Source organism: Asterias amurensis, chromosome 3 (assembly GCF_032118995.1).
Source record: "Asterias amurensis chromosome 3, ASM3211899v1".
Classification (NCBI taxonomy): Eukaryota; Metazoa; Echinodermata; class Asteroidea; order Forcipulatida; family Asteriidae; genus Asterias; species Asterias amurensis.
In genome coordinates, this window is record NC_092650.1 from 17036094 (window position 1) to 17056088 (window position 19995).

General features: G+C 39.1%; 1 protein-coding gene across 1 annotated transcript in view; it reads right to left on the minus strand.

Annotated features, from left to right (window-relative positions):
- Positions 1–365: 365 nt before the first annotated feature.
- Positions 366–19995, minus strand: part of LOC139934823 (GDP-mannose 4,6 dehydratase-like) — a 94415-nt gene continuing 74785 nt past the window's right edge. Inside the window, exons 10-11 of the mRNA XM_071929226.1 lie at positions 5934–6002; positions 366–4118 (exon numbers count right to left, since the gene is read on the minus strand). Of these exons, the coding sequence (XP_071785327.1) occupies positions 4056–4118; positions 5934–6002 (132 nt within the window). The 3' untranslated portion in view covers positions 366–4055. The remainder of the gene's footprint in view (positions 4119–5933; positions 6003–19995) is intronic.

A 19995-nucleotide genomic window follows, 5' to 3' on the forward strand; every position in this document is an offset into this window, starting at 1 on the left:
CTTCTTTTTAAATGGAAGCTTTCGATGGGTGTTTTTCTGCCTTGGCATACGATCTCACCATAGACACGAATTTATTATTAACTCGCGAAGTTCAAAACTTTACTCGCCTTCGAGTAATAAATGCAGACCTAAATAAACATTACAGACATCTCTACCATCTTCAGCACAACACTAAAATATGAAACACAAGCGTCATCTACACGTATTTTACCTCACGTTAAACACCGCCTACCTTAGAAGAAACGAGAGGGCGCGCTTTACATTTTACATTGTTGATGTTAGACAGCGACACGTTAAAGAAACGAAGACGTTCGTCTCGGCCTTGAAACCGCAATCTTCTGTAGCTAACCAATAATTGGAGATAATAACAAAACGGAAAACTCATTCTTCCCTTGATCAGCTCTCAGTTTTTTAATACAAGTTTGATTCTTTTTCCTTAAAAAGGGCAAAGTGATGTCTAATTATGTTACGAAAAACAGACGTCTGCGACCCAAACTCAATTTGTTTGAGTCTACTCCACATAATGCTTTAACAAAACAAGGAATCAATTTGTTTAGTTGATATAATTATTTAAACTCCACTCCGGAAAACATGAACATTTACCCAATTTAACGAAATTACCAATCACCCTCAAATTGTAAAAACTATAACCCTAAACTAAATGTGTATATATAAATTCAGGTGCAAATTCTAACAAAAATATAAAACCACTACAATGTGACCGAATGTGTTTTTTTTTTAACCATTTGTCCGCGCCTCATAATACTAAAATAAAACATCTATAAAGTCTAACATATACATACTTCATTTCAATAAATATACATAAATACCCTTTCACCTTAGCAAAATATATTTTCTGATCCACTAAATAAAAGGTGTTTGTAATATAATTTATCATTGATAAGAAAACAAGGTAACTTCCCACCCTGTTGGTGGAGCACGCAAGTATTTGAACATTTTAAACAAGAAAAAAGAAAGAAGAAAAAAACATATTGAAAACTTGTGCCATGCCAAACAGGATAGTCTTAAAACAAACACCTGAATCCATTTGAATACAAAATTAATACATTGAATGCTGTTACAAACATTTTGGGTGAACCACAACATTTCATTTTGGTGGCAACCTTGTTTAGAATCAGAACCTCTTCAAAGCGACCATAACATGATAGACCCATCTATCCACAAAATGTTGTTTATTTTTTTATTTTTCAGCCCAGAATTTATTTTAACTAACCCGCCATTTTCCTTTGTGGTTTATTGCTTTATTGTTTAAAACCCACACAAACATGCATTCTCACAAGTATTGACCTTTCGAACACTGAAGTCAGGGCGACAAGACTGGAAAAAGTACACCCAGCAAGTGATACTGAACTTCATGTGTAATGTATAAGTAGAAAACATAGTATCAAAAGTATATCTGCATTTTTATTATAATCTAATATACATCAATTTTTTATCAATTTAAAGCAGCGCACCTAGTAAACACTTTACTACATTGTTTGCACTCCATCTTTGGAAGAAACAGTTTCAAATGTTTAGCTGACTTGCGATGGTAACCAGTATACAAAAAAAAACTTATAAAAAGCACCAAATCCCAGGCAAAAAAAAAATGCCAAGGTGGAATTGTAGGTGGTGTTAGGAAGTGTAGCAAAATAAAACTGTGGTTAATAAAATCTTCGTTAATAGATAATCATGATTATCTATCATTTCATTGTGTCCTTCGTTTTTACATGAAGCTTTGATGAGTATGCTTTCAAACTAACACAAAGGGGTACAACAAGAACCCCCCAAGAAAACACATGCATTAGGCTGGTGGAAGGGAAACATTACGTATCTCAGGATTACCCCCTTCCCAACCCTCGATTTCTGCTCTCCATCCATTGGTACACAGTTCCCGACCCTTGGTTCCCCCTGGTACCCACTTCCATCTCACAAAGGGGTACAACAAGGACACCACATGAAAACAAATGCATTAGGCTAGTGGAAGCCCTCAGGATTACCCCCTTCCCTAACTTCGATTCCTGCTCTCCATTTTGGTTTCTCCTTGTACCGACTTCCATCGCACAAAGGGGTACAACAAGAACACCCCAAGAAAACACATGCATTAGGCTGGTGAAGCTTTGATGAGTATGCTTTCAAACTAACACAAAGGGGTACAACAAGAACACCACAAGAAAACACATGCATTAGGCTGGTGGAAGGGAAACATTACGTATGCACTTCCCTCAAGATTACCCCCTTCCCAACCCTCGGTTCCAACTCTCCATCCATTGGTACCCACTTCCCAACTCTTGGTTCCCCCTGGTACCCACTTCCATCTCACAAAGGGGTACAACAAGAACACCCCCAAGAAAACACATGCAACAGGCTGGTGGAAGGGAAACATTACGTATGCACTTCCCTCAGGATTACCCCCTTCCCAACCCTCGATTCCCACTCTCCATCCATTGGTACCCACTTCCTGACCCTTGGTTCCCCCTGGTACCCACTTCCATCTCACAAAGTGGTACAACAAGGACACCTCAGGAAAGCAAATGCAATAGGCTGTTGGGATGGAAACATTATGTATGCCCTTCCCTCAACATTACCCCATTCCCAACCCCCGGTTCCTGCTCTTCATCCATTGGTACCAACTTCCCGACCCTTGGTTTGCCCAAGTACCTACTTCCTTCTCACAGAGTGGTACAAGGACACCACAAGCAAACTCATGCATTAGGCTGGTAGGACGGAAGCATTATGTTTGCCCTTCCCTAATTTTAATACCATAATCCCTCCTTCCCATTCCTTGGTTCCCACTTCCCATTTCTTGGTCCCCCTTGCTCAAGCGTTCTGAGCCTATAATTACATGGAAGCCTTAGTTAAGAAAGCACGCAGGTATAAAAACAACTTATCAATTAGAAAATAAAACACTTAAGGTAAATGTGTCAAAAGTCCAATGAACTTGGAATGATTCTTTTGAGAATGCAAATATCATTTAAAAAAAACAAAAATTGTTTAGGGCCTTTTCAGAATCATGACTTTTGCTTTAGCTTCAGCTTCAGCTCCAGCCCTGGGGTTTCAAGGCTTCAGGTCTGGGGCTTTGGGAACATGCTTCAGATCTGGGCCGCTAAGTTCAGGCTTCAGGTCTGAGGCTTTACCTACATGCTTCAGGTCTGGGCTTTAAGTACAGGCTTCAGGTATTGGGTTTTGGGTACAGGCTTCAGGTCTGGGCTTTAAGTACAGGCTTCAGGTCTGGGGCTTTGGGTACAGGCTTCAGGTCTGTGGCTTTAGGTACGGGCTTCAGATCAGGGCCTCTCAGTTCAGGCTTCAGTTTAGGCTTTACCTACAGGCTTCAGGTCTGGGGCTTTGGGGACAGGCTTCAGGTCTGAAGCTTTAAGCTTAGGCCTAAGGTCTTGGGGTTTGAAGTACAGGCTTCAGGTCTAAAGCTTTAGGTTTAGGCTTCAGGTCTTGAAGCTTGAAGTACAGGCTTCAGGTCTGGAGCTTTAAGTACAGGCTTCAGATCTGGGTCTTTAAGTACAGGCTTCAGGTCTGGAGCTTAAGGTTCAGGCTTCAGGTACTGGGGCTATATATAAGACCATGCTTCAGGTACTGGACTTCAGGGACAAGCTTCAGGTCTTTAAGTACAGGATTCAAGTTTGGGGCTTTAGGTTCAGGTTTCAGGTCTTTGGCCATAAGTACAGGCTTCAGGTATTTATGTACATGCTTAAGGTATGGGGCTTGTAGGGATGTGAAGCCATAGCGATTGCCAAAGCCGAAGCCTGGGTGCATGGAAAATACTTAAGCGGTCTCCAATGTTAACAAATAAATCATTCCAAATGCGGACAGCAATATTTCAACTAATATGAAACTCCTACAAACGCTCATTAGAAAATGGATTTCATTCTCTCTACAGTAAAAAAAAAAAAATACAAATGAAAAAATAAAGAAATTCTGAAGTATAACAAGGATTGCGATTTTAACTAGACGCTACAACTAACGACTTCTTATGAAGGCACTTGATGAAGACTGGGAAGTAGTCCAACCCAGACTTGACTGACTTGTACCCAAAGCCTAGTTTAAGCGGTTGGATTGCCTTGCATGAGCTTGATGTCGGACTTCACCATCTCAACAACCAGATCCTGGGGAGGGAAAGATAGAAGATGCGAAGTGTGAGAGAGGATAAGAGGTGAGGAATCAAACTGAAAATGTTTATACAAATTACAAAATGAGTCCAGTTTTTTATGACCCATGAATTATTCAAAAACAAGTTTATACTAAGGAGAATGAATGCATAAATAACCACTTAAACTTTTACTAAAACTGTTTCCCAAAAACAATTGATTTCATCTATTAATTGATTATATTATAGGCCTACATAAAATATCAAAAGTTAAACGACTTTCCTACAAAACGAGTTTTTTTTTTTTTTTTTTTTTTTTTTTTTTTAAATATATCTTTGCTACAAATGTTCCCACTGTAACTTAATTTAATGAACATTTTTGTATATTTGTTGTACCCCAATTGAACAGTTTTCTTTGGACTTAAACAAATCTAGAGTAAACTTTAGAGTCATAAAGAATCTACAGTCAACTAGGTAATAAATTTATTGTTACTGGTAGATTCGAAAAAAATAAAGTACAATACACAGTAGGCCTCATAAAAAGCTATTTTAGTAAGACATGTCAGACATAAAATATTGCATAAGTTGAAGTATTATTAAAGACTATTGACTACATTAAACATTGATTATAAGTACAGGCTGAAGGAGGATTTTCTCAACAGAACAACAATTAAATAATAGGGGGGAAATGTCACATCTATAAATAAAACAAACAGAGTGAGTAAAAAAATGCAATTCTCAAGTCATTGCATATCCTGAAAGAAATAGCACAAACAAAATTAAATTAATCACAAATTAAACTTCATTTCTCCAAAAGTCACACACAATGAACTTGGAACATTTCCAATCGTAATCTCAAAACAGTGCCATTGAATCACATATCAATGACACAGATACAAATGAAGTTAATCAGAACATTTTGAACATAATATGCAAAAACAGGTTTGAACAAATGCAAAAGAGGAAAACCTTCACATCATAAAAGCAAACAATCATCAATATAAAGTGTTTATATGCATATACAGCAGTGGGGTGTAACAAAACACAGTTAAAAAGTAAGCCAAAGTTATAATACATGAAGTACGCATAATACATTGTATTATACAACACACAAACACAATAGTGTGCTGTTGTGCATCTTGAAAAGTAAACAATTTCAATACATTTTGCAATCAGAGAAATACATTGTAAGAGATACAGAGAAACAGAATGACATGTTAACATACAAAAGCAAGACACAACTTTCCCACAAACACTGGCTGCATGTGGGAAGTATTAAGCAGATAGTCTTGGGTACGCCTTAAAAATAAAAAAAAATGCTGTAAACTGCTAGACCATCTAAAATACAGGTAGCACAATAACATTAATAGTGGCTTCTTATACAGTGCTCAGGTCCGTCATGCAGTGACGCTCATGGGGGGCTTCAACGATATTAGCCATGATTTTCAAATGTGTTCATACAAACATGGAGAGATTTTCTTGTTTTCAGGGAACTCTCTGCAGAATCAGAGAGAGTGAAGGGCAGACCTAACAAAACCAGAGGCCAATTTCATAGAGCTGCTAAGCACCAAAATTCGCTTAACATGAAATTTCTTCCTTTATAAAAACAGGATTGACAACCAAATTTACACGTGTTTTTCAGGTTAAGCAAACACCAGCTGAATACCAGCAACAAGCAATATGCAAGACATTGAAATTTGGTTGGTAATCCTGTTTTTGTCAAGGAAGAAATTTTATGCTAAGCAAATGTTTGTGCTTAGCAGCTCAGTGGAATTGGGCCCAGTAGGATTGCACTGTATAGAAACAGACGGGGAGATACGGGGGTAAATTTTACCTTAAACAGAGTCTTGGGCTGCCATCCCATTGCGTTCTTAGCTTTACTGGCATCACCTTGGAGGAACTCCTGCATAGGCAAAGAAAGAACAAAACACAAAATATTATAGAAAGGCATTTCCTAGAAAAGTCAAATTGCGTTTAGATTAGAGATGGGTATCAAGAAGTTGAATGAGAAGTAAAGTCTGTCCCGAGCCAATATTATGGCTCATCAGCCCGGAGTTTATATCCAGTTTCCTTGGCATTAAATGACTGAGAATATTTCTCTTCCCCCTAAACAGGATGCCAGTCCATCGCATGATACTCTCCAGCTATCACCGCTACCCATTTGTACTCCTGTGTGGAGAGAAGCAACTATGACAAAAGTGCCTTGCTCGAGGACAAAAGTGTAGCGACTGACCATGGCCCAATTTCATAGAGCTGCTTAAGTACAGAAAGCAGCTAAGCACAACCAAAATGTGCTTACCGGAATAAAGTTACCAGCCAAAATACCATGTCACATGCACAATAATGTGACTGGTATCATACCCATTCTTACTTAGCAGTGTTGTCTGGTTCAGCAGCTCTATGAAAAGAGGCCCTGTCCAGGATTCAAACCGACATTCTGTAAATTACCAAACTTTTAAGTTCCACCGCCGTAGACCACTCTGCCAAGACACCTCAAAAAGGATCAAGAAAACTTGACTAAGTTTTTGCAAAAGTCTAAAAAGTAATTTTTGAAATGTATGTAGTGTCTGTTTGAATGCTGCCCTCACTTATGGCCAGAGATTTGAGGGAAAAGGGGGAGGGGGGGATTGATTCCGTCATTGGTGGTCTGAATAATTTATCCAATATTGAATCCGCAGTACTGAGCACACACACAATGCAACTTGATCGCACTACAATTTCGCCTGTAAAGAAATGTCAACAAAATCTCGAGACATTTCTGGATATGATTGAATTTCACCGACAAGGGATAAATAATAAAAACACTTGAATCTGCACCCTAAAGTCACATTATTAGTCAACACAAATTGAAATACAGATTTATGTCAATAAGATTCTTAATGCTTGTAAAGTATAAGAAGTCTGTAAGCGCTGCTTGATTGAACGATAAACATCTCCGGTTTGATTAACTTATTACAATATACAGCTCCGAGGTCCGATACCCATTTCTGACAAGAGCGACAACAAAAACTACCAACTAAAAACACAACCAACAAGAATCCCCTTCAAGAAGCCATCGCCCAGCTGCAAGACTTCAAACTGTGCCCCACAGCTTCCACTCCCAAATGTTCAACACTAATTCCACTTTGTTCCCAGCCTCCAGCTAAAACACAATCTCCCCTCGGCCTTTTAAACCTCAGGATTTTGACCTCTTCCACCGATACGACTGGTACCCCCACCAGGGCCGAATACCAGGACAAACGTTTCCCCTAAAACTCACGTCACTGACTCTCCCGATTTTTCTGTCTCCAATTCCCTGTCGTCCTACGACCCATCACTCTGAGTTAAACTCCCAGGGTCAATGACGTCCTCGGCAAATGCTCATATCCTCCTCGCCCATCACAACTCCTGTCAAGAATTCTTCTTCCCTCTTAAAAACATAACTCTCTGCTCTTTCTCAAATGGGTCTCGCCCAGCGGGGTGGAAGAGGGACCCACCGCAGCTAGCTCCGCGTCCTCATTCCTAACTCTCCGCGAGTCTGAGTGCATCGGACGGCAGTCGACTCAGCGAGAGATGACGGCACCAGCGAAGTGTATCATCAGGAATGGAGGTAATTGGTGGGTTCTATGACCAATCACTTAGGTAATTTCGGCGGAGTGGGCCCCATGCCGCTCTGGAGGAAACCCAAGCTGGGGGGCCGGTGATGCGATGAGATTATCGGGCGTGACATTATGCATTAAGGACTGGAATTCGTAGCTGAGGCAAGACTGGACTGTGAAGACTCAAAGAACATCGTCCTGTGAACGTTCACTTTTGACGAGCTTATTCTCAAATTCAATGATTCGACCGAGTGTAAATAACTAAGTGTACTAAAGTGTCAATTGACCTTCAGGGATTTGCTGCCCTCAATGTTCAATTCCATTTAGGTTGCTCCTGTTGTTACTATTCTCACGGCGAGACTGTTACCATAAGAACAGTCTGTTTTCCTCTCAACCTTATTAGGGTCTGCATACAGACAAGTGCAGAGTAAAGCATGGCAATGCTCCAGGCAACGTGGTACTAATATGAAACACATGTGCCATATTTCTTGCGTCTCTTTTTTTTCCATTTATTTCTTGGAACACTTGTTTATTTCCATGAGAACTTCAAAAGCTAGCTACTTACATGTGCACGACATGTAAGCCATTTTATTACTTAGTTTTGGGTTGAACAAAATAAATTGACTACAGCGGGATTCGAACCAATGACTTCCGGTTTAATGCGCTGGTGCTTTACCTACTGGGCTATCTACATCAGCCCTATGTTGCCAGTCTTCTTATTTTGTCAATATATTTTTTCAGGGGTGCCAGTCAGAAGCCATACAAACGTCAGCTGCCATACAGCCTGGGATCAGTTTATAACTTGGAAAAATAAAAAGTAAACTTGAAATTATGACCCAAGCTGTAGACTACCGCCTAATGTACATATGTGTGTACAGTACTGCCCCAACAACAAACAGTAAAAAAACTGTATAGCAAAGAACATGTTAGTGCAGTAACATTGCAGCAGACAAAAAAAAAAACATTTATGTATCATCAGCTCCTCGCATTATCACATCCAATTGTCCGACCAGATGTCATCCTAAAAAAACACAACAACCAAGTTTCTGTCTTCAAGACTCCTTTATCATTCGCTTTCAGAGCGAGGAGTTTCCATGACTGGCTCCAACGGGAGACCCAGATGCTCCAGAGTGACTCCATCCTGCTCTCAGCATCGCCCTCCCCTCTCCACTTCGGAGTCTTGGTGAGGGCCCCTGACATACTCCAAAACTAAGCGTCAGCAAGCGTAACAGACAAGCCCTGGCCGGCTGATGTTCCTGAATCCCCTCCATTAGTGCCAAAGGACTGGCCACAGCAGGAGGGGTGGTATAGCCAGCGCACAACCGTGATTGCTTCTGACAAATCTTAATGGGTGGTCATCAGAACTCAGGAATGGAATACTTTTACTTTAGGCCGAGTAAAAAAAGAAACATGTTTAGCGTCAGGGTTTCTCAAAAAAAGGAAGGAGGAGGGGCTTTTTATTTTTTATTATTATTTCAAGATGGCCGCTATTCTTTTTAAAATGTCAAATGTCCATTGCTTTTTTCTACTGCTCAAACACACAATACATAAATAAAACATTTAGGACAAGACATTCAGACAAGATATTCGGATTGTTTTAGCTGAGATCATTTAAATAATCATTTTTTCATAAAAAATAGAATAACAAAAATAAAAATGTGCTTAAAAAATAAAAATAAAAAAATAAATAAAAATAAAAAATAAAACGGCCTCTAAAAAGGAAGCGAGCAGGGACGCTAAACATGTTTCTTTTTTTACTCAGCCTTATATATGCCAAGTCTAGTACCCCGCCACTTCAGGCCATATGGTCATGGGAGACATGCCTGTGCGAGTGCTGTACAACATTTACATTATGTACACATCTATAGCAACGTCACAGCCCAAGTTTGTTTCCCAACCAAGGTTGGAAAACAAAGGAAAGCCATCAAAGTAACAAACAAGGTAGCCATTTTGTAGTAATGTTACAAAAATATTCAACTTGAACTTGTCTGAAACAAATAAACAAATCAAGAGAGATTTTTCAGCTCATGTGTCTTAAATGCAGTGGACACTATTGGTAAATACTCAAAATAATTACTGGCATAAAACCTTACTAGGTGACAAGTAATGGGGAGAGGTTGATAGTATAAAACATTGTGAGAAACGGCTCCCTCTGAATGGCCATAGTTTCCGAGAAAGAAGTAATTTTCCACAAATTTGATTTTGCGATCTCAGATTTAGAACTTGAGGTATCAAAATCAACCATCTAAACGCACACAACTTCGCGTGACAAGTGTGTTTTTTCTTTCATAGTTATTTCGCAACTTAGGCGATCAATTTGTTATTTTATGCATATGTTGAGATACACCAAGTGAGAAGACTGGTCTTTGACAACTACCACTAGTGTCCACTGCCTTTAATACTGCTGTTGAGCACACATGGAACCAAACGATGGCAGCACAACAACAAGAGGTCCGCACAAGTTCAACGAACTAACCATTTGGCCACTGACCTAAATCATCATCACTGACAATGAAAAACCACACACAAAATGTTAACAAATTTAAGGTCATCGCACTCTTGACCCATCGCCCCCCCCCCCCCCCCTCAAAAAAGAAAAAGGCATAGAGAGAGATAAAAGAAAGAAATTTGAATATAAAACAAATAAAAGAAAACAGAGGGGGTACACCTTCCGGCCACGTTAGTCACTAACGGCTTCTGGTCCAGGAAGACTGACAAGTGACTGGTCCATGTTATACATGTGGACACCGAGCTAATTGGACTCGCTTGATTCTGACAAAGGGAGTAATGTCAAATGACTTACAGAGCACCACTCATAAGAATTGACAGTACGCTAAATAACGAAGAAAGGAAAGGCAATCTTTTTTGTTATTTTTTTTTTTTTTTTTCAAGTTTTTTTTATATTTTATTTTTTAAGTTGGTACATTTTCTTTTCTGGAACCCGCTCAGCTGGAAAATTGAACTTTTCATTTCCGTTGCGCCTTCGGGTGCTAAAGTGGGATTTTAGAGCCAGAGAGACGGACTACAATAGGAATCATTGGGATGCGGCTAGGAAGGGGGAAGCAAGGAGTTCATGATTAAAATTACATACTCTTTGAAGACGCAGAAGGAATAGAGGGGGGAAAAGGGAAATATTGGTGATGGGAAAGGTGAGATGGTCAAGTGGTAACTAAACAGAATATATCTTTCTATCAAAACACTTGGGGTCAGTGTCCTTCATTAGGAATGATTAGGTGCTACAGATAAATGGTCTCCAAAGATTGTATTGTACCATGCTAGTTAACAAGACATTCTTTGTGTACAAGTAGAAGCCATTTTTAGGCACGATGCTCACCAACAAGAATTCAAAAAAAAAAATTAAAAAAATAAAAAAATAATAATAATTAATAACAAGTTGTTGTTGTTTTTCTAGTCGGGTCTCTTTAATGATGTCTTAACTTTATATATTACTGTAGACAGGATCTTAGACAAAATGGCAATAAGGAAAACAGTCATGCCCCTTAAGCAGTATCCTTATTTTATTAATTACTGCAGACAGTATCTTAGACAAAATGGCCATTGGGGAAAACAGTCAGGCCCCTTTAACAATGTCCTTACTTTATTAATTACTGCAAACAGGAGCTAAGAAAAAATGGCCGATAGGAGAACAGTCAGGCCCCTCTAACAGGGACTTGACTTTATTAATTACTGCAGACAGGATCTCAGACCAACATGGCCATAGGGTGTGGAGAGAAGAAGGAAAAAAAAAACATCTCAACTGCTAACCACAATCATTACACTCACTCCATTAATTATAATGTATTCAACAACAAAGGGCATGCACTATGCTGGGGTTAAAAGGCATTCAGCATTTTTAAAAGAAGAATTTACTTTAGTTTACGACCTTCTGCTCCATTCCATTTGCCTCAGTTCATCACTCGCACTTCAGTTAATTCTCTTTGCCTGACCCCAAAAATGGGGGAATATTTACTGGTACCGGGTTCATGTTTTTATACGTTTTCAACAAACTACCAGCTAAAGTTTGCTGAATGAGGATAAAACAGAGAAAAAATGAACAAAAAGTTCTCAGAATGTCATGATTGATTTATTTTGGTGCTGGCAAAGACATTTCATTGCCATTGCTAAATAATTTAACAACCTCTCAATCTACCACCATGGGAAAGTACATATACCTCAACAAATTATTAATACACTGGTCCTGAGTTTATACAGGTGAAGTGGGATGTTTTTTTTTATATTAAACAAACAAATAAGTTTTTGATCAGCGATAGCACAGAAAAGCCACCTTTTTTGATTTAAAGTTTGCAAAGTCTGGGTTGTTGGTGGTATTGGTAGATTTGTTGTTGCTTTGTTTAGCTAAGTGGTTTAGTGCATCAAACTCAAGCTCTGATGGCAGAGTCATCTGGGTATAGGTTCCAATCCTTATCATGACACTTTCTTTCTTGAGACAGACACTTAAAGACACTATAGGTAACTGCAAAGACTAGCCTTCACAGTTGCTGTATCTCAACATATGCATAAAATAACAAACCTGTGAAAACTTGAGCTCAATTTGTCGTCGAAGTTGCAAGGAAATAATGAAGGGGGAAAAAAACACCTGGTCACTTGAAGTTGTGTGCTTTCAGATGCTTGATTTGAGACCTCAAATTCTAATTTAAGGTCTCGAAATCAAGGTCTCGTGGAAAATGACTTCTTTCTTGAAAACTACACATTACTTTAGGGGGAGCCGTTTCTCACAATGTTTTATACTATCAACCTCTCCCCATTACTCGTTACCAAGTAAGGTTTTATGCTAATCATTAGTTTGAGTAATTACCAATAGTGTCCACTGCCGTTAATTGCTTCCCATCACCCGGGGGTAAATGGGTACCTGTGAGGGCAGAGATGGTTCTTGTGATTGATTTAGCTTAGTGCGCTACACACTGGCAGCACAGGCTGTATATACCCAACCCTTGATTCAGATGCCTGCGAATCTTCATACTCAACTTTTTTGGTTAAAAATTACCTCTTCTAAGGTGGTCATTTCATAACAATGTTTTATAATATCAACAGCTCTCAATAACAATGACTCTTTACCAAGTAAGTTTTTTTATGGTCATTTATTATCAAAGGCAAACTCTGCCTTTAAAGATGCTATGTCAGATATTTGGCCGATTTGACCCCAAAATTTTGATTTAAAATTCAATAGGTATTTTGATTGGGGTCGAGAAAGTTACAAGCTTTCATTTGAGCCATTGCTGGAAAAAGTCTGCCAATTATTAATAGCAGTGAAATAAAGTACTCAAAATTAGTTTTTGTCGGGATCCTGACAATATATCACGTGACCAATTCTTATGTGTATTAAAAGAAACGTTTTAAATTTTTGTCATGGTTTCTGACAATTAAAAGTAAAAGTGTAACTTTTTTCGTTAGAGCGGGTGATACTCTTTGAAATATCATTCGCTCGAAAATGTTTGGGGCCAAAAATCTTACATAGCATCTTTAATAATGTGTATGTTTCTATGTGTACGTGTTTTAGCAATTGCTGCAACATTGCTATTTAGTTTTCACTTGAGTTCCAAAACAATGCATTCAATGAAGCAAACTATTCAATAACAAATCTGCAATTTCTTTTGATTGCAACTCAAGGAAATTATTTAATTATTGAACCCACTCGAGACAAAAATAACAATAATGACAATTCAAGGTGACAGTGGATAATCCCTAAATAATTGCATCCAATTGCATCACCAACATCCAGCAAAATAACCCACCAAGTTACTATAAACGCTAACTGCCGCAATTTACCCCAATTATCTCCGATGTTCAGTGACTATACAAAATACCTGCAACGACTACAATCTAGTGACTCCAGTAACGTCAAATTCAAACGCAATCCAAAATTATGCCATAATCAATTCCCCCATTGTCCGCGTTCCCCGTCCGTAATTTGAAGTAATTTGATTGCTGTCTACAGATGCCGAGACCCCGAGTAGAAATAAGAGGAGAATAAAAAAGATGTATGCAATATTACCAAGACCCTATGGTTATACACGCTCAGCCAAGTGGTTGCAATTAACTCAGTGTTTTCCCCGCATTCTATGAGGGACATTTCAGAGTACTGAGGGATGAATGTAGAGGTTTGGCAGGCGTCACAATCGCACAAACAGGCCCTTGATTGGTCTAATAGTCACAGGGTGTCACCACGACAGCGCAGCACAACGAGACCACAATAAGCACATCAACGGCCACCTTTGCCTCCCCAACAAAAGAGCAATTTGAGTCAATCACATCTTAGAATGGCCCCAGATCTGGGCATGCTAATAATAAAAAAAAATAACGCCTGCACAGACTCAAAGGATGGTTAGTGCAGTAGTCAATGTTTGGAGTGAGTGTGTCACTGCGTATTAAAGAAATAGGCTTACTATTCTGACTGAAGAAAGTCACTTTTAAGAAAGGTTTGCTGTAATACCATAATGAATATCTCTTTTTTTTAAAGAACTTAAACACTACCCAAAAAGAGACATTCACATGGTGTCACTGCAAACTTCTTTTGGTTATAATCCACCATGCAAACTCTCAAATCCTTCTTAAAATATTTTTTTTTATAGTCAAATCCTCACACAGACATTAACACTTGGTATACATGTACATGTACATGTACATGTAGGCTACATAAATAAAAAATAGAAACTGATAACACACTTAGTGTACTTCTTGAAAACATGTTTATCCCTAAGTTTTTTTATTTTCAGACCAAGTCAAATTGACAACTTCAAAATCAAATTTCACCCCTGCGTTATGACTGTAGAACATGTACAACATGCAGCAATACAGGCTTCTGAAATGTTGGTGTTGGGGTGGCTGTTTAACTGTTCATGTTATGAGACCATACAATTAAAGTTGAATGGCCTTTTGACTGTGTTCTTCTCTTTCTCTGTGAAAGTTGATGCTCTTTATCATTAGCTGTGTCTCAGTAATAGAGAAAGGATGCTCAGATCAATGCAGAGTGGACAATATCTTGAAATCTGTGCTGGGCGGCACAATGTATTTTGCTCAGAGTGCTGGGCAAAAATGTAAATTGCTGGGCAGGCTCGCCAAGCACCGCCCACCGTGGCTACAACACTGCTCAGTGCTCATACGTTGGGTGCCCTTTACCAAGGAGAAAATTCCTTGATGCTCTCCCTTTCAAAACACAAAGAATATGACAAACAACTTGAATAATGTTCAAAAGGAAGCATACATTAAGAATATAAATTAATCACAATTTTGCGAACAAATAGTAGACAGAAATGAAAGAAAAACAGTTCCCCCAAATTGATCCAGTTTCTGGGAAGTAATGAACGTTTGTACTAACATCATAGGCGGGGTACAACCTTTTTTATTTCGAATCTAAAATTGTAAGTTATACCCCAAGAGACTTTCCACTTTGAAGCGCTGTCTAATTACGCTGTTCAAATGTTATTGATGGGGTACTTAGACTTATTTAATTCAGTATTTAGAAAACATGAGATGATTCCTTATCTACATCTGGCACTGCTGCCAATGAAACGTTGAACAGTTTTTTTTTTCACTTCTTCAGCAATTTTCATTTACGAAACAAAGGAAAATCAAAAGGTATCTTGATAGGGTTCAGGCCTGTATGCTTCGTTCTTGAAAGAGTAAGGGCACCAAGGCATTTAGTTTGTGTTTGCATGGCTTTTTCCTTTGAGGTAACTACGAAGGCTTAACTGTACTGTTCAACTAGAACTTATAAACTGGCTTCAAATACAGTAGATAGAATTTCATGCACAACTCATGAAGTACATGTAACAGCCATTATTTTGAAACTGGGTTTGAATCTTTGTTTCCTTGGTCTGAGTTCAAACTCTAATAAGACCACTCCTCCCAAAGGTCAATGAGTCGCAGAAAATGAACCCCATCGATCGTTCTCCAACGCGCTCTCCCGTTTAATTTGTTTCAGGTGTGCCTTCAATTTCAGATTTTTATTACCCAATAAAACAGTCTTTTAATAGTTGGTCTTGGAATCCCCAACAAGGCATCCCTGCTGCGATGACAAAAAGAAGAAGAAAAAAAAAAAACAGGCTTAAAAAAAACCAAAATATTTAAGGTACAATTACCAAAGCCAAACTTTGCTTAAGTCCACTTTGTCACCAGATCTATTGCCCCATAGCACTACTCCAGTTGACCCTGACAACCTTCCCAAGTCAATGTCAATTAGTACATGCTGTAGTTCCACATTGACATCATCTATTTCATAATGTTATTGTTTACACAAAATCAAAACGGAAAAAAAAATGATAGAAAACAAAAAAGGGTCCCTTAAGTGTGGTTGCTGACACTAAAATCATAGTATCAATGCGTGGTATGTTGTTCTTCCACCCGGTAGCCACTTATAGCTGGTTCTCCCAGCATTACTTAATCGCACTGTGATTTGTTCAGGCGTCTGAGACCGGTGGTAAGGCACACAAAGAAGTGCATGGTTATACCCGTCTAAGATCAACACTGGAAACAGCGGGGCCTGATAGCTTTGTGTTGTGTGTAAAAACAAAAGTGCCGGGATCCCGCGGCTTTTAACGGTGGGTATAGTTTAGCATCCCGACCCCGTGATATGTTTTTTTGTGGTGGTGGTGTGTACATGAGATTTATTACCCGACCGGCATGATACTTGTGTGATCTTTTAATGGGGGATGATGCCATGCGAGGTTGAGTACCAGACTTGACTTGATTGGATGGGTAATACACAGACAGATAAAACAACAAACCAACAGACGCACTCTACTGTGTTCAACGAATGCTTCATGTTCGGTACATGCATTGTGTACATGTATGTATGGTACAATGTGACATTGAACAGGCCCTAACATGGCTCAAACTAGTTATGTGTACACAACTGTATGTACACATTCCTCAACATATCTCAGCAAATATTAATTGCCATGCAATTTCTTTCAAGGACTTTTTAAAATGTTTTTTAAGGTTCCCTTATTTTGCTTATTTTGTCCTGATCGGGTCTTGTATTGATTGCAGGTATTTGCAATCATCCGAAATCAAGACTGAACACAAATAGGATACTGGTACATGTGAACATGTCACTATTGGTAATAGGCCCTATATACTGTTCCCTCAGTGAGGCAGTCTCCTCCATGCCCCTTGGTAAATTGCCTTGGTGCACTTCCTATTTTTGTTGTATGCAATTCGCCAGAGACACAAGAGCTGTTGCCACCTACTCCAAGGGCTGAAACAGGGGTACCCCCTTTACAGTCCATATGGATGTAGGCTTGGGTATCAACAATCAGAAGCCAGGCTGGTAGAAAGCACTACCTCCTCGATTACACAAAAAGACTCGCTCAAGATAAAGCAGGGCAACTACTGGCTTCAATCTGGCTTGTCGCCCGTCCTAGTTGTTCCCAGGCCCAGGACAGTTCGTTACGGCTACCGGGGCTTCTCAAACATTGGACTTGTTCTCTGGAATAAACTAACAGATTCTTGGTTCTCTGGAAACTTTCAGAGTAGAACCGAAGACACTGAGCATTACACAAGCAAACCATATGTCCAATGAAGATTGCTCCCACAGCAGGTTCCCTTGTAAATGTACACATTGTTGGGGGGCCAAGAATCTAATCTTAGTTGTAAATGGACCTCAAATCTCAATTGCTGGAAAACAGCCGGTAGAGTGTACAACACCCCCTGAACAAAACTTAGACAAAAACATTTGTACTAAAAACACCACACCTACAAAGACAGCTCTGTTAATAAAGATGAAGTTTGTTATTTCTGTAAAACCTTTCACGGACCACCTCCTACCCCCACACTAAAAGAAAGGAGGAGACAAGGGAAACAGTAAATGGCTGGAGTCAATACTGATATTAATGAAGTAAACCAGGTATTTGAGAATGTTATCTTAACACTTTGTGTCTTCCAAGACAAGCACCAAACCAAGCCGGACAGGTTTCCAATAAACAAAGAAACAGGTAATTCTATCAATTCCATAAACAGGCCTCCAAACCCTTTTGTTAAAATATCAACGAAAACTGCACAGATATTTTTCAAGGATTTAATCACTTGTAATATAATATTTAAATAAAAAAAAAGGGTGAAATAACAAGCCATAGATTTACATCTTCCTCATTTTTCGCAACAGCCTGCAGTCATTTAAACTGTTTGTTACACTACGTATAAAGGCAACCATTCAGAGCAGAGTGAGGAGAGAAAGCGAAACTGAAGTCTCCCCAGATCCTCGCGGACCACTTGGGACCAGACAGGGACAATATTCCCCATATTTACTGTATTGTACGATAACACAAACCATAACAGAACCACCCTGGTTGTTCGTCCGCAGTTTTTGTTCAAAAAGAAGAGCTCAGATCCTTTCTCCAAGTCTCTTGCGTATCAACACACAAACAGTCTTTTCACTCACCCCACCACAGTCCTTCAAACCGATACCTCCCCCAACAACAGGTTAAAGAACTATTCACAAGATCAAAAAAAAATCTCTCAGCCTACAGGCAGAATAATATTATCAGATGGGGTCTATTCAGCTGATACATAAATAAGTCTGCCGAGTTGACTTAAAGCCACTAATATTCTCCAAGTGAATCTGCGACTGAATCAAGTCGTAATACCTGATTTTTTTTTACTGTTTTTTTTCCTTTCTTCTTTCTTCTTTCCCCCCTCTCGCTGATCGATCAAACGGAGTTGGGTCATCGCTCCCATAAGAGATGTCTTCCCCCCTACAAAGAGAGCCTTCCTTGGTAAGGGTATCCACTTAAAGCCTCCTGGGTTGTAATAGAGACAGCCTCAACACTCTTAGTTTAGAGGAGCATCTTTTTCTTTTTTTTTCATATTTCTCTTTTCAACTTTTATAGTATTTTTTTTTATATAAATAACACCATTTTTTGCCTCTTTTCAAATCTTAAACTGGACTTGATTGTTCGAATTGTGAGGGCAAATACAAAAAAAAGCAATATTGGCTATTTTTGAAGATTGGTCCTGAAGGAACTTAGGAGAGTAGAAGACATGTTCACTAACAGTGCTGTACAATGTTAATAAACATTTTGTGAAATTTGAAATTGTCCCCGTAGTCCTAGAACAAAATTGTCATAAAGACTAATGTGATTTGTCACCTGCTATCTAGTCTTTTGATAATGCATTTTGCAATTTGTTTTTACAACTTTAAGAATCCTTTGTAAAATTATCTGCAAGAATTGAGAGTAAAACGATTGTCGATTCTTTAAATCCTTTACACATGTATGCATATGTACATGTATACAATAGTACTGCCATGTGGAAATTTCACTTCAAAAGGTTGTCATCTTTTTGAGACATCGTCGCGAATCGGGAACGAATGTGTCCATGCAGGATGAATAATCCCTAATAGGAGTACACAATCTGAGAAGTGTTACTGCAGTAATGCTTCTCAGATTCAAAGTTTGGGGCACCAAAAACTGATATCGTTTAACATGTAGATGTAAATAACCACAAGACTTCAAAGTGAAATAATTCTCATAATGCTTGATACTTTCAAAAGCCGCTGTAGGCTTCAAACTAAAACTTTGTATCGCAATTTATTTCAAGAGTGATAACCGAACATAAACATTTCCTCTACACTGTGACTTTTAAACATCACCTGGGGTCGATTTCACAAAGAAATTAGGACTAGTCCTAAGTTAGGACTTGTCCTAGGAGACATACAAATTGCATGGATAGCCCTAAGTTAGGTCGAGTAACTGGTCCTAGCTCGAGATAAGACTAGTCCCAACTCTATGTGAAATCCACCCCTGTTCTACATGGCAAAGTTCAAATGTATGCTTTCGGGTGAAGGTGTTTCAGGGGGGGGGGGATAAAAACTAAACCGCAACAAAGCTCAGTCCATCCCATTACACTGCAGCCCCACATGATTACTGTCACATTTGACATTAATCTCTATACATACAGAATTTAATCCTCGCGGATTACTGCCAATTAGTACTACACCAGACATGCGACCAATTAATAAAGTTTAACCCGTCCTTCGCGTTCCCCATCTATTGTTTTCCACAGTTTGAACTCTAAATTATCGTCCTTAAAAACGTACCCATACAAGGGACCCCAAAAAAAAGAAAACATTTTCAGTCCCCTCTCCCCCCCCCCCCCCCGACCCCTTTTCTTTGGGTGTCCTTAAATCGACTCGGCTAATTTCCGCCCCCATAGGGCAATACTCCCATGTTAACCCACACAAGGGCAAATAAACATGCTGTGCATGATCCTACCATGAAACCAGTAATTAGGGAGGGGGGTTCTTCGGGGAGCTTCCGAAATGCATTTGTCACCTTCTGATGGTCATTTGATGTTTATTTG